A 15942-nucleotide genomic window follows, 5' to 3' on the forward strand; every position below is an offset into this window, starting at 1 on the left:
TCACCAAATGTCAGAACATCAATGTACCGGTATATGATATGTACATTGCACTAGAAACTATTTAAAATGCCGATGAACAGAGATTCTTGGATCCCTTTGAACTCCCTATTCTGACACCATGCTCCCAAGTTTATTTGATGTAAATCAATTTTGAAATGGCTGAGATATCTTTAAAAAAAAAAAGAAAGTAGCATTTATAAACAGAGAGATCCTATGGTACCGGTACCAAAAAGTTGTGGCCTGTCATTTCCAGACCAGTTTTCATCAAATTAACTGTGAATTCCTCTATAAAGAATTACTTGATCTTTCATATTTCATATTAGGTTTCTCATTATTTCACAAAAGGTTTCTCATTATTTCACAAACACACGCACACACACACACACACACACACAAAGTTGGAAACCTGCAGCCCCATCTAAACCCAAACTGTACCATCCCTTTAAAGCTGGGGGGGAAAAAAATCAATCACCAACACACAGGAAATATGATCAGATGTATGTAGTTAAATGTATGTAGTTAAAAAGATGATGCTAAGTTTTATTGCCTGAAAGCTAAACAGGGACTAATGGTGTCAAATATTAAGAATCAAAACATGACTGCTGAATAGGGGTGAATTTTGTAAAGCCCTCTGAGCTGCACTTTCAGTTTCATCAGAATGGGTGCAAAGATAAGAAACAATTCTCACTATTATCATAGTTAAAGGTAACTATGTAAGGGTGTCTTCTACCATTTTGTCTATACTGTGACAATCAGTACCTCATACTGAGAACCAAGGCACAAGCCAGTTCATTTGGCCCTTGAGATTTGGCTCTTCGCTTCCTGTTGATCCTATCACTGACACATGATTTCCTCCAGTATTTCTGATTGTCACAACCACTCATCCTTCTTCAGGTCAAAGATTGTACAACACATGTCACCTAATACATCCATATCAGCTATAATAAGATAAATCAGAAAATAAGCATGTAGGGGAAAAATACAGTAAGGACTACTTTCAGAAATAGTTTGGGAGTATCTAATGTCATTCTCCCACTAGAGTACAGTCCTCACCACTTAATCGGGAACCGCTTTAGCGGGAAGCACACCTATGTAGTGCAACAAAATCTGATGTTTAAATTTTTAATGTATCCAGTATTTCCACTGCTTAATTGGAACCATAAAACACTTTATCCAGACAAATTCTGGCTGAAACACTTCCATTTTCCTTCATTAATATCCAAAGTATTAAATCCCTAGAAATAATCCCAGGGATTTCATTTTCATACCAGAAGGATTAATTTCTAACCCATTCCAGATGGATAATGCTGATTGCACAGTCCAAATATTTGCGAGCCTTTTTTGAGCCTGCAAAACAATGCAGTATTGATATTATATAAGGCAAATTGAAAGAGAAACTACAAAAACAATGATAACAATGACCTTAGGTTTCAACAAAAGATATAATGTCACATGAAGTCTTCCTGATGTTTGCAAAACTTGCCAGATACACTGTACTTCCACTTTGGTCATGAAAAACTGTCGTATGACCTGAAGCTCTTACACATGATGTACAACATTCAGGAAATGAACCATAATTCTAGCTAAAATCAAAAGCAGCTACTTGTACAACTAAACTATATAACTATCAACACCAAATTGAACTGAAGACTGCAATGTATTATACAGTACTGTGAAAGACTTTATCAGATTTACAAAGATATTTACAAGCTGTACCTGTAGTTTATGAGTGTTTCAATCAATAAAGGCAAAATATTATACAGGGCTGCACACTAACCATTTTTTTTTTACTGGTCTGATCTATATGTCAAACCAGTACGTACCCAGCTTTTTGTTTTGTTTTTGTTTTTTGTTTAAATTGTTTGGGGGTTGTTTTTTTTTTCATTTTTAACAGGTCCATTCCTGAAAAAAGTGACTGGTCAGACAGTGAATTTTACTGGTCTGGACTGGCAGACCAATGCCAGCTTGCAGCCTTGATTTATAAACATCTCTCAATGCAGCTAGTTGTATGTGTACTTGTACAGCAAAGAATTATGGTCCCTGAACTGATAATGTCTATTTAAACCTTGTTTTATTAAAAACATATTCTCAAAGACAATTGACAGCAAGGGAAATATTTGCAATGTTTCATAAATTTATGTTCATTTATTTAAATCAAGATTGAGATGTAAACAATCCTCAACATACTGTACTGTACAACATAGCTGCCTTTGTGAAAGTTTTTGGCGATTTATTCTGACTTACCAGATCGATAAGGTTGCTGAGATTCTTCTCTATTTCCTGCGGTGGAAGCCGCCTCATGAGATCCAAGGCACAGTCAAGCTGACGCTCACTCTGCAGATTGCAACGTAATGACAAATCATTAATGCCTCATGCATTCTGCACTCACATTATCAATACAAATTGCCCAGTTTTCTTGACATAGAGTAGTGATAGAGCTTCAAAAGCACACAGCCACATTGTACAAAGCTGTACCAATCATCTACTGTAAAACACAATACAGCTGTATATTCGCGGCATGAACATTTCGCGAATTGGAGCCGGTGGCCTTTCTCGCAGCATGAAATTTTCGCGAATTTGCCACTGGCATCCCATGCATATTGTGTAGGCAAGAACTTTCGCGTGCATTTTCATTTCGCGAATGTTGGCGCTCGCAAAATTCGCGTAATTAAAGTGCACACGAACTCGTTTTACAGTATTCCTATCAAATATTATTATTCAAAGTTGGTTCATGTACTGTATTTGTAGCTTGAATAGTTTCTTCTTCAAGATGGTACAATTCATTGTTTACTTGCTACAAAGGAGCACGGACACAACACAACTGCAACACTGTGATTATTGAATGCATTTAAACTACACAGCTTACCGACAGAGGAATGCGTGAGATAAACACTGGGTAATTAATGCAGTACACACTGAAGACACCAGTGCACTGACTTTACTCTAAATTGTTGGATTCTTATCTGTACATGTACGGTTGCACATTTCATCTGTGGAAGAAACTGGCTCTCAATGTCACAGAGAGAGAGAAAGAGAGAGGGAGGTCAAGGTACATACATGTACAATGTACCTACAGGTATGCTGGAAGAGGAAGAACTGAGCAAAAATTCACAGAACCCCAACAGAACACCCTACCATTTGCACTTCACACACAATTTGTATTGACATGCAGCATACAGTTTGTATATAAAGTAGGCAGTACAGAAAACATATACACGTAGTGATTTCTCCTAAATAATCACGAATTTCAATATGTGTGCCACATGTAACTGGTGTCCAGTGGTGTGCCTTTCCAAATCAAAACTTCTTTGCAAGTCCACTGCACATCCCCATTCCGAAACTGCTACAATGTACATACAGTTGAACCTCTCGTATCCGGACAAGTCGGGACCGGGGCTCATCCGGATAAGGGATTCGGCCGGATATGGGAGACTCAATGCTTTACACATGTACTGGTGTAGCCCATTGTAGTACCACATGTAGTAATGTGTATACTGCAACCTTTTCATTGTTACACTCAGTAACAGACCCCAAAATAGAGGTTCGTCTTTGCAAGAATGAAATCATTTTCTTTTTTAAATTCTTCGGATGATTTACCTAAATAATTATTAAGAAATGTATCAAGTATATGTAATTCATGTGTGTTTGTGTAGGAGTTCTCAAGGAGTTGGGAATCCCCCTTTCCTACCGTAATTATTTTTTTTTTAAAACACAGCGAGATTGCGTCCGTATAATAGAGAGATCCGGATAAAGGGAGGCCGGATAAGGGAGGTTCAACTGTACTGTGTATATGCTTATTTGGAATGACAGTCTGACCGTCACTTCTGCCCTCGTCATGCAAGGATTTGGCAATTATTGTATTGGCATTCAGGGTAAAATCAATACCGGTTGGTACATTCTTTAGCAACCTAGCAGAGTTTACCAATTACTGGTAATAATTAGTAACTCAACAAGATACACACAGTAAATGTACAAGTGCCTCCATTTATGTAGTCAGTTTCTGTTTTTTAAACTTTCTTCCCTTAAAAGTAATCCTCCAGTGAAAGTGCTTCAAATTTTTATCTTACATACACTAGGGCCAAAAAAAAAAAATTGTTGCATTGGCGTAACATGAGATTTTCAAATAGGGTCGGTCGGGTGGATTTTTTTTTTTTTTTTTTTTTTTTTTTGCTACCTGCATTTTACGTGTAAAACTCGTGCTCAGCTCAGTAAACAGTTACAACTGCTGCACCGAATGTGCTGTGTTCATCTATTCTACAAATCATTTATGAGGCCGATATTACTGGAATTATACCCCTTCACAGAATTTAAAGATGTTGAAATCCCTATCCTGAATGTTTTCACTTCATATTTTACTATTTTGACTTAGATAAGATAGATGCAAATTGACCCATATGTACGATCTTTTCATCGCACACGGCGATCTCTATTACATTCCCACATATACAGATTCGTGTAAGTTCTCCACACAAGAAACCTATGGCAAAACTGTGCACAATACATCGCAGTCTGAATGCTACGTATACACTGAATAAATCTTGTTAGAGTACGTGTCCGTGTTGGAAACAGATGACGTACTGATCAAGGAAGGCTTATGCGAGGCGCTAGATCTCTCCCTCGTACATCCGATATCCCCAGAGCCGTTTCCACTTCCGGGTTTGTGCGATCGCGATCGCAATCAACAAGATATTTGATATCGATAGCAAAAAAAAAAAATAATAAAAAAACATGGGGTCGGCAGAATTTTTAGGGTCGGGCGGGTTATGCCAATGCAACAATTTTTTTTTTTTTTGGCCTAATGTGCATTCAGTTTTCAGAAGGACTGTGTTTACTGCGCATAAGTGTTTTAATGTTGCTGGGTTTAGCACTGCAATTTTGACCCTTCTGTGTGATGTCAATCATGTGACTGTACAAATTTTATTCAATGCGGTGAAGTTCAATGTATCAATGTCACTGGATATTGTGCTCTGAAGTAGGATGAAATGTCTGTGGTCTAAAAGACAATCTTTAATACTGTTCAAAAAAGCTGACTTTCTGCAGAGCCCAGTGTGTTCAGTGTACAGTAATCCAAAGCTGCAGACCAGACTGCACAAACAAAAGCATATTCTTCTTTGAGTATGAATCAACATCTTTCTGCTCTTCTACTTTTCATTCCTATCCCACATCATTTCACCTTCTTCTTCTTCTTCTTCTTCTTCTTCTTCTTCTTCTTTTCATGATACCTCCCTCCTCTTCCCTTTTCTCTCCTTTACCTCTTTTTTCTGTTTCTTCTAGTTCCACATCAATAATAATCAGTAGTATGGCACTAGCACACGGTTAGCTAGTCTATCACACTGCATGTACACACTCACCCAACTTATACCTGCTTTATAGGACAAGTCCACCTTCATATACACACTGTACTTAAGGATTGAGAGAATGCAGCAATATTAGTAGAACATATCAGTGGAAGTTTGAGGAAAATTGGACAATCCATTTAAAAGTTACGAATATTTTAAGTATCTGCGCAGTCACTGCTGGAAGAGAAGACTACTACAGTGTATGATGTCACATGCGTACAACTCAAGGAAAATAAAAAGAGAATTTCACAAAACTTTACTTCTTGAATAAAGTGCACATTTCTTTGACTTGCTACTGACGTATGTTAAGGGTAATATTATTCCCCCCGCCTTCTGAAAGAGAGAAGTTGAGTGTTCTTTTGTTATGCGAGAAAAATGGAAATATGTTGAATTTTCTTTATTCTTTCTTTATATCGTTGTACTCATGTGACATCACAAGCTATGGTAGTCTTTTCATCCAGCCGTGACTGAGCAGAAACTTCAAAAATTCATAACGTTTGAACGGATTGTCCGATTTTGCTCAAACTCTCACTGATGTGTACCACTAATATCGCTACATTCACTCAACCCACATGTCTATGAAGGTGAACCTGTCCTTTAATATGGTTTACATGTACACTGCACACATACAGGCTTGTACACTATGTAGCTATTAAAAGAAAGAAAAAAATTTTTTCAACAATCTTGCACTTTGCCTTAATTAAGCTACCGGTATGTAACTGGAATATAATATAATACCTTCTTCCCGTAAAGTTCAACAGAGCACGTCCAATATTTATGTAATTCTGTACATATTCATGCAATTCACAATAAAGGTCTGGAGTAGTGAGACTCAGTGAGAGCTGCAGTTCCAAAACTTACAATGTACACCATGATCATTGTATGTGTGTGATGGTGTCAAGATAGACTTGTATTATATTAGCATCATCTACATGTTTTTACATGTCATGGTACCCTCTTTCCTAAGCTAGAAAGCATCCTTCCAGAGGTCGTAATATCTAAATATTTACATGTCATTTATAACTTGCATACAGCATAATATATGCATATCATTGGTTTTGTTCAAAAGATAAAAGGCATGCTTGTTCAACAATACTATGGTCTGTCATAGAATTGTCAAACAAGCAGGGTGTGAAATATCAATTAGAAATAGAATAGAGATTTGTTTTTTCTATTGTCATTAAATTTAGCACTAGCTGATCATACAATTACATAGAAACTATAATTGTATTTCTCATTTTCACAAGCTACCAAAATGTCAGAAATCATCTACAAATGTATTCATGACTAAAAAAGTAAGTCATTCAAAAGTTGACCTTACCGCCGTCCAAAATTCAAGCACTGGCTAAGTAGCATTTTTTAACGCAATCAATTCTCGCTATCGCCAATGACGTAAAAAGTACCCGGATGTTGATTTACGCGTCATTTACGGTGCATTATGGGATAGTCCAGTAGCAAAGTCACTTCCGTTCGTACGCGCGTGATACGTGACTAATGCTATTTACACACACAACCGACTGTATTCTACGTGTACTTCCGGTTTTCTCGACTTGAATTACAGCTTTGATATGATTTGAAATTTCTCCATTCTTAAGAAATTGCTGTTAATACGACTATTGGTTGTTGCTGCGAAGCTGCCATGTGTTGTTCGCACGACAATAAATGAAAAAAATCTGCAGAAATAGGACCCTTACTGGCATGCGAGACGTGACGTGGCCGCGTGGGTGAAGTTTACGGGTGACTCCACAGCGCAGTACGTGCACGCGCGACTTACTAGTAGTGGTAGTGGCATAGCACTAGGTAGTAGGCCTAGTGCCTACGTACATTGTACGTACTTACTTGGAAGAAATTGCTTCGGAGACAGGATAAGTTCGAGATCACTGTTCGTTCCCGATTGTGTTCGCGACATTTCGACAGAGAACAAATAAAAAAAAGATGGGCATTCCATGACGATATACTATATATCCAGGTGGGTGAATATTTTCCAGCATATTTTCGGCGTATGCAGAGATGACTGATCTGTGATGTGCACATCGATCGCATGATCGGGAAAGCAGTACGCTGTACCGGTATGTGTTAGCTTATGCGCTGCGTGCAGTGGTGCATGATTGTTATAAATGCAAGGCAGGCCGCCGACGGCGGCGGGGACTACAGTGTACGAGTACTAGTATGACAGGCCTGGCCACTAGCTGGCTCGGGCGCGCGGTACAGCGGCCTACTGTACTAGTATCCGTGGTCGGCGCTGCGCTATAGGTAAGGTACACGTACGCGCACGCTAGCGTTGTGCAAATTATGCCCCGCGCCGGAAGTGCCCTTGCTACCAAGTGCACTAAATCTTGACGAAAAAGCCACATCCGGGTACTTTTAACGTCATTGGCGATAGCGAGAATTTTGGCATGGGAGGTCAAATTCAGGAATGGGTACCGTACAATTTTCATAGAGTCTAGTCTACAGCAGGTTCATGTCCATATTTTTTATGAATTACATGTAACTTAAAGTTTAGTGAGTCATAACAAATATGCTACACTTTACACAGGAACCTAATTGGTCAATTAGAGTAGACCTTGGCTACGTCTACTGTAAGGTTTCTACACTGTATTCTGAAGTACAAAAATGTTACAACACCCAAACCATAGCCATAGTCATAGGCCGTGCCTGAAGATTTCTGGATCAATCTACTGAGCTGAGTACTTAGTATCTGTAAAGTTTACTGATCTAAAAAGTAGACATAGGGTTAACGTTTACTTCTAACAAATACCCACACCAAGGTTTGACCTCCCATGCCAAAATTCGACCATGCACAAAAGGGTGCTACAGTACAGTGCAGTTTTGCATCAGGTGCCTCAATTCCAGTTTTATGGCACAAAAATCAATCTGTTACTCAGAGCAATAAGTCAAAACCTTTTCTTGTCTCTCTATGGGCTCGTTGTTACTTCAAATCTTCAAAATGACATATTTTCAAGACAAAGTGAATGGTACACGTTTTAAATCTCTTTGGTTTTTTCCTTTCCCTCAGCTTCTAAGTACAGTCAACCTCGCGTAAGTCGACATAATCGGGACTGAGCAAAACACGTCGACTTAAGCGAATGTCGACTTACGCGTAAGTCGACATTTTGTCGACTTATAAATGAAAACTAATTTCCCCTGTACAGATTAAGATTTGGATCACGATGCGGATCGTTACTCAAATCATACTCCTTTTGCCGCGAAAACATGCCTACTGACATCAGCAAACAATAATGTTTTAGTTCATGCATAAATCTCGCGCGGGTTAGTAACGACAACGCACAATTCCCAAATCTCTAGAGAGAGAGCGGGATCGGAAATCTAGTCCCGTTTCTAGACACTTCACGTTTTAAACTTGATATGAAATATCAAACGCAAATTCCCCAAAATTGCATTAAACTTTGCGATTTAAATTCAAGTGCGTTGCTGCGAAGATATGCGTGTGATTTCGCATGATTCTGTCGAGATAATTTTTCAGTGCCGACTGAGTTGAAATATGTGTGATTTTCCTTCCCTAAGTCGCCATATTTGTTCTGTTTAAATTTGTATTGCCATACTCTGAAAATGAATTGTTCTCGCGCTCCGATTCGCAACATTACCGCTCTGTACAACGCGGGCCCGTCTGAAATAAAAAGAAGAAGAAAAGTTTGTTTGAAAACGACATCTTTCGGACTACTATAACCTTCGTAAAAACAAACCTCTTTCCATTGTCGGACTAATTTAACTTTGGACTGAAATTTAAACCTTCGGCATAGCGAACTTTAACAATAATTCGTTGTCATTTTTTTCATTGACATTTTGTGAAGCAGCATGCGTTTCGGCAGTTTGAAACGTGTGAATGTTGCGATGTCTTTCCCCTGAAAGTGCAGACTAAGTTCGGTCACGACGAAAGTTCCGTTACGAAATAAAAAAATAATGCGAGCCTTTTCAACCATAACGCACTTCCGTAAATTTTTATGCGTTTAAACGCAGTTTCTAGTTTCGGACAAAAATCGCAAGTCTTTTCTGCAACGCTCTTGCTTTTTAAATACAGCGTTGCTTGTGATTTGACGGACTTGCATTTGATTTTTAGAGTTGCGTTTAAACGCAATTGAGTTTAAATTTCATACAATTAATTTCTAGTTTCGTATGATTATCAAACGCAAGTCTTTTCAGCGTTCCGTGTGATTTGATGGACTTGCATTTGATTTTCAGAATTGCGTTTAATTTTTAATTTTGCTCTCGAAATGAAAAATAATGCAAGTCTTTTAAACAATAACACACTTCCGCAGATGTGTAGAGATGCGTGTAAACGCAGTTTCTTATAGTTTCGTACAAAAACCGCAAGTCTTTTCTGCAACGCCCTTGCGTTTAAATACAGCGTTACGTGTGATTTGATGGACTTGCATTTGATTTTTAGAGTTGCGTTTAAACGCAATTGAGTTAAAAAAAAGTTCCCTACAATTTTCTAGTTTCGTATGATTATCAAACGCACGTCTTTCAGCTTTCCGTGAGATTTGATGGACTTGCATTGGATTTTCAGAGTTGCGTTTAATTTCTAATTTTGCTTACGAAATAAAAAAGTAATGCAAGTCTTTTCAACAATAACGCACTTCCGTAGATCTATAGAGATGTTTTTAAACGCAGTTTCTAGTTTCGTACAAAACTGCAAGTCTTCTCTGCAACGCTCTTGCGTTTAAATACATCGTTGCGTGTGATTTGATGGACTTGCATTTGATTTTTAGAGTTGCGTTTAAACGCAACTGAGTTTCAGGTTCGTACAATTATTTTCTAGTTTCATATGTAATCAGACGTAAGTCTTTTCAGCAACGCACTTGCGTTTAAATGCCAAAGTTGCGTGTGATTTGATACACCTGTATTTGATTTTTTTTTGAGTTGCATTATTAGTTGCATTGTAATAAATTTTCTAGAAAGGGCCCAGGTTTTAATACCGCTTCGGAATAATTAACGTCAGAATATTCGGATTTACAAAAACATTTCATGTTCGGATAATGAATACCTACTGGGACATAGTTATGTGTAAAAATGTTTGCGTTTTGAGAAAAACGAGAGGGAGAAAAAGGGTAAAGTGAACTGCCTTGGGTACTACATGTAATACTCCAGTGTAAATGAGTGTATGCCCTTTCTATTCTGGCATACAAGACAATGGACGCATGGCGCGAACGCTACCGCGCCGTAAACTATAGCGAATTACCGAGTAGAAATGCTGCGAATCGGAGCGGGAAAGCAATTCTTTTTCAGAGAATGGCGATAAGATTTTGAGCGAAAAATTATGTCGACTTAGACGAGGGAATTAACACGTATTTCAGCTCAGTTGGCACTGAAAATCAGGTCGACTTACGCGAGTTGTCGACTTATAAATGTCGACTAAGACGAGGAAATTTTCAAGGAATAACAAAGGCAAAAATCGGGACTTTTTTATTGTGTCGACTTAAGCGAGTTGTCGACTTATGCGATGTCGACTTAGGCGAGGTCTACTGTATTGAGTCTTGCAGTATTGGTTGTTTAATACGAAGTGGTTAATTGAGATTGTTGTTGTTCTGTGTTGTTTGTGTGTGTGTGCGTGTGTGTGTTTGATTGAAAGAAAATGAACTAGAAATGTCGCTATGGTGACTGGTATGCCTCCGCCATAATGCATGGTTCTCCTAACAGGTCTATAGTACATCCTGACAATGTGTAATGACAGTTTAACATAATTGGTAAAATATAAAAATGACAGGTTTGTCACAAATGTGTTGAATGTTCACTTTCCTTGAACTAGATTTAATTGGATGAATGGCTATTATATATTGTCTACAAGTGCAGGTATTTGGGGATTTGAAGACTTTTACTTGACTTTTGACCCTTTTATAAGTTTATGCATCTAGAGTAATTTTCAAGGTACACTTGTATGGAGAAAATAGTGTAATTTCAGTATTAAATAGTAAAATAATAGAATTTTAACCTGGCCTTTGACTCTTGACCTTCGACCCTATGGCCCTAGAATTCCCAGGAGAATCACTGTCAGGTAGAACATGCATTTCATGATGATACCTTGAGTCACTTTCGAGATATGGAGGAAGAAGTGAGATTTCGCACTTTCACTTGGCCTTTGACCTTTTGGCAAGAAACATCTGAGAATCTCTGTTGGGTAATACAGACCACGTATAAAAAGTTTCAACAAAAATGCTGCAGGCATTGCATTTAAATATCAGGGGAAATAGTGAAATTTTGAGGAGTTGACCTTGACCTCTGACCCCTGACCTTTAACCCATGACCCCTGAATTCCCTATATAATCACTGCCAGTCAGTGCATGCTTAAGTTCCATGAAGATACCTTCAGCCATTTGCGAGATGGAGAAAAAAGTGATATTTTAACATTTTCACTTGACCTTTGACCTTTGACCTTTAACCTCATGACCTGAGACTCTCTCTGGAAAACCTTCATTTGGTAGTTAATGTATACACTAAGTTTCAAGAAAATACCTTCAGGCATTGCATAGATACGTGTATGGGGGAAAGAGTGGAATTTTGAGCATTTGACCTTGACCTTTTGACCTTTCATGTGCACCCAAACGTTGATAGGCACAACTTCACCCACTCGTGCAATTGTACATGCCAAGTTTCATTTAATAGGATACCTCAAACGCTTTTTAATTACGTTGCCCACAAAATTGATTACGGAATGACTACGGACTGACAGGCGGACGGACAACCCGAAAACATAATGCCTCCGGCGACACTTAGTGGCCGAGACATAAAATTTGATTCTTGTCATTCTTGGAAAATAGTGAATTATGGCCTCCAGTAGATAAAGAGAAAGAGAGAGGGAGACAGAGGAGAGAGAAGAGAGACAAAGATGAGAAAATAGGAATAGGGGGAAACAGATAAGAGAAAGGACAGGAAAAGAGGGAAAAGAAACCACACGAATACAAAGAAACCATCTCAGTATAGCACTGAAAAGACCAAAAAAAAAATAGAAACAGGATAGAAAGTAGCCTTCAAATGAAATTGAAAATGAAAATGAAAAAAAAAACATAGGAAGGAAAGATAAGACACAAATTGAAGAGGAAAGGAAGAGAGAAAGAAAGGCATAGTAATGAAAAAGAAAGAAAAGATGTATAGAGAAAGGGAAAAAAAGCATTATAGCGTATGAAGAAGGAAAAAAGATACTTAAATTGATAGAAGGATGTGAGAAGGAATAAAAAGGCTTATATCGGAGGAAAGAAAATGTAGATGAGGGGAAAGATGGATGGAAGGAAATGCAAAAAGAAAGGTAAGAGCATGCACACACACCCACACAAACATCACATTAACCCGTTGAGGACGAGTCCCGAGAATACTCTGGCAAATAAAGCATCTATTGGAAATGCGTGTTGTACTCTAGCAAAATCAAAGCGTCCTCAACTGGTCAAACAACAAAAGTCAAGGATCAACTGCTCTGGAGGCCTATAATTGTGACTGATAATACAACCACTACAGGGTAGTACAGCAAGACTTGGTACAAGCAAGGTACGAGCTCACAGACAGAGGAAACAAGATCTTTTTAAGATGATAGAGAGAACTCGCTCTGATCGCTCTGAGATCACTATCAGATCCAAGGAGTGACTGTATGTGGGCTGCCATAAGAATGTGTATCGTTGATTTTGATGTGAAAATTCATCATTTTGACGATTGACGTGATGATGAGCCCAGAGAGATATATGTTGTACAGTGTAGATGGGAAAAGGCTTTCACATATTATTTCAAGCTGAAGATTGGACTTTATGCTTTAAACTGGAATTTAGGCACCCAGTTCGAACTGCACTACTGCACAGTAGCGCCTGCAAAAGCATCCAGACTGTAGGTTTCTACTATACCACATTGTCTGCTGTTAAATCTTGGACCACATTATGGTTGAATTATGGGCAGCTTGATTTAAATTCAGTCGTTGTGAAAATCTAATTCAAACTAAAGCAAGTGGTCCTTGATTCGCCAGGGTTCCATGAATCACCCACTCTTACAAATAAAAATTCACTGAAATTCATGAATAAAATATGGTGCATATCAAGTGCGAAATTCGAAATATGCAACTATCTTCACACGTGTTCCGAAGAGCACAACAGTGGGCTACGTCGCCGGACCCCCCGAAATCATTATCGAACCCTCCTGGGTCAACTCGCACAAGCAGTTCAACGGGTAAGTAACAGGTAAGTAAAGTCGCATAGCAACACATATCGACTCGTTTCATTCCAAGTTTTGAAGTTAATAGTCCGTTTATCTGCATTGAATCTATCCTGCAAGTACACTTACAGCCATGATTGCAGCCGTTTCTGAGATAACTTGAGCATTTACGCAATATTCATATTTTGCATGCCACCCGTGCCAGAATTTGCTGTATCACCAGTGTTCGATCGCAACGTGTTGTGAATGCGTTGAATCTCTCGCACAGCGTGCAATCGTGAGTACAGGGATAGTACCGCGCTTTCGTAGTGCGATGTACTACAGTATGTACACAGTTTCGCCCGTGCATAGCACGCGCGCTAATACATTCACATCGGCAGGGCAAGCGCAAGGCGCGGTTCGTCACGCATGTTGATGCACGGACATATGGGGCCGAACAATAAGTACAGGGGGCCGAACGATGGTCGCAGCGCAAGCGTTCGGATCATGCACGCTATTTTGCTTCCGCTGCTTATGATGACGAAAAATTATTTCTAAAAAAACAACAAAGGATCAAGTTTTGACCCTCTCCCCGCCCCATGAGCTGTGCAAAAATTCAACTGTAGCTGTGTACAAAAGCAGACTATGTTTCTACATGTAAATTTAGTCGGTGGTCAAATTTTGGACGCTATTAATTATGGTTGAATTTTGGGCAGCTTGCTTTAAATTTACTGATTTATTCTAGATCAATGTAGATTGGTTTTATAGTGTAAAAAAAATAACAAAACAAAACAAAACAGACTGGAGAGATCTACGTAACAAAGTAACGTGCAAGCATACATTAGCTAGACTCTAGTCAAAACACTTTTAACATTTAACATTGATTTTAGTTTTACACAAGGAATAAATTACGTTGCAAGTTATAATAAAGTTTACCACTTGCAAATTAAATTTAACGTTACATGTTCAAGTTAAGATAGAATCTAGTAGAAAACCTATTAATACCACATGTCACAAAGTATAACATTAATACAGAGCAGCAAAGTTTCAGTGATTTTGCACAAGCGCGTTGTCTTGAATGTAGAATATGATGAATATTGAGAATGTTCTACGCCTAGTTTCTAGACCTAGATTTTTCTAGAGCAAGATTTCTATTTATTTTACACGCACGCGAAGCCGGCGAGGATTACACACACGGCTTACACGGATTATCGCATGTGGGACCACAAACTGATCGCGTAGCACCAGACAGACTATATAACTCAGATTTGAAACGATCCACTCTGTTGGATCAAGGCTAACGTAAAACATCAAGTAAGGAGATCACACAAAAATAATCTCACCATGTTGATTTCGTGATATATATCCCTCTGCTGTGATAAGTTGAGCTTTGTTTTGATTCGACAATGGGGACGTCTTCCGTGATGTACCGAACCCTCCCAATATGGCAGAATGGGCTACATCCGGGGTTTTAATATGCAGGGACGCCCTCCCGATGGTGGTTTTCCTTATTTGGCAAAAATACCAAGACGACGGTGCTGAATATTCAGATACATAATATATGCATACATTGAAATTTTCCTTTTGATGAATTATGCTTAAATAACCCATTATTTTGTTTTATTTTGACACAAGTAATGTCACGTTTATTTTCCTTTTTTTCAGCGTAATGGTCAGTTAGGAATTGCAAGCAGCCAGGCCATGCCACGTAGAAGGTCAGTTTCTAGCAATCCCGGAAGTGGTAGAGAGAACTGTTAATCAATTTATATTATCATCGGCACGGCTCTAGGTATAGGTAGTGAACAGAGTGAGCAGTAAAAGCGCTGCAAAATAGCAACTTAGCAGTCTCTACTTTGCATGTCTTTAATCACAGCAGCAATTTATTGGATGAGTTTTTCTATCACGATGTCTGAAATTTGATGCTGCACACCCAGTGTCAAGTGATCTATTTAGCCTACAGCATCGTGACGAAGTTTCTTATTATACAGAGGCGAGCACCTTAAAAGTGAGATATAGGTAGGCTGATAGAGATAAGATATATGCGGAAGATATAAGCTACATGGCCGATTCAGGTTTATAAAATTGTGTGTGTGTGTGTGTGTGTGTGTGTGTGTGTGATAATGAGAAACCTCCTATGAAATATGAAAGAGCATGTAATTTCAAGAAGGATTCAAAGTTTATTCGATGAAACTTGGCCTTGAAATGGCTGAGATATACCACAGAGCGATCCTAATAAAATTGACAGGCCACGACTTTTATTAGGATCTCTTTGTTTTATCTTGTTTTTAGATATCTCAGGTCATTTCACTGCCGATTTTCATCGAATAAACTTTTGATTGCCCTTAGAATTGTATGCTCTCTAACATTAATTCATAGAGTGATTTCTAAATATCTCGCAAAACGTTACAGGCTGAATCCCCACCTCAACCAATACTGTACAGTCCCTTGAAATGTGATACTGTAACTAAAGGGCTAG

At 38.5% G+C, this 15942-nt stretch overlaps 1 protein-coding gene across 2 annotated transcripts in view; it reads right to left on the bottom strand.

Annotated features, from left to right (window-relative positions):
* LOC139727316 (F-actin-capping protein subunit beta-like) overlaps positions 1-14922 on the bottom strand; it is a 186188-nt gene extending 171266 nt beyond the window's left edge. Inside the window, exons 1-2 of one of the 2 annotated variants that reach the window (XM_071638272.1) lie at positions 14810-14922; positions 2245-2334 (exon numbers count right to left, since the gene is read on the bottom strand). In XM_071638272.1, the coding sequence (XP_071494373.1) occupies positions 2245-2334; positions 14810-14812 (93 nt within the window). In that variant the 5' untranslated portion in view covers positions 14813-14922. The remainder of the gene's footprint in view (positions 1-2244; positions 2335-14809) is intronic. The other variant, XM_071638273.1, reaches the window with a different exon arrangement.
* Positions 14923-15942: the final 1020 nt, after the last annotated feature.

Source organism: Diadema antillarum, unplaced genomic scaffold (genome assembly GCF_040938485.1).
Source record: "Diadema antillarum isolate AM-2024a unplaced genomic scaffold, OU_Dant_1.0 seq00000124_RagTag, whole genome shotgun sequence".
NCBI lineage: Eukaryota > Metazoa > Echinodermata > Echinoidea > Diadematoida > Diadematidae > Diadema > Diadema antillarum.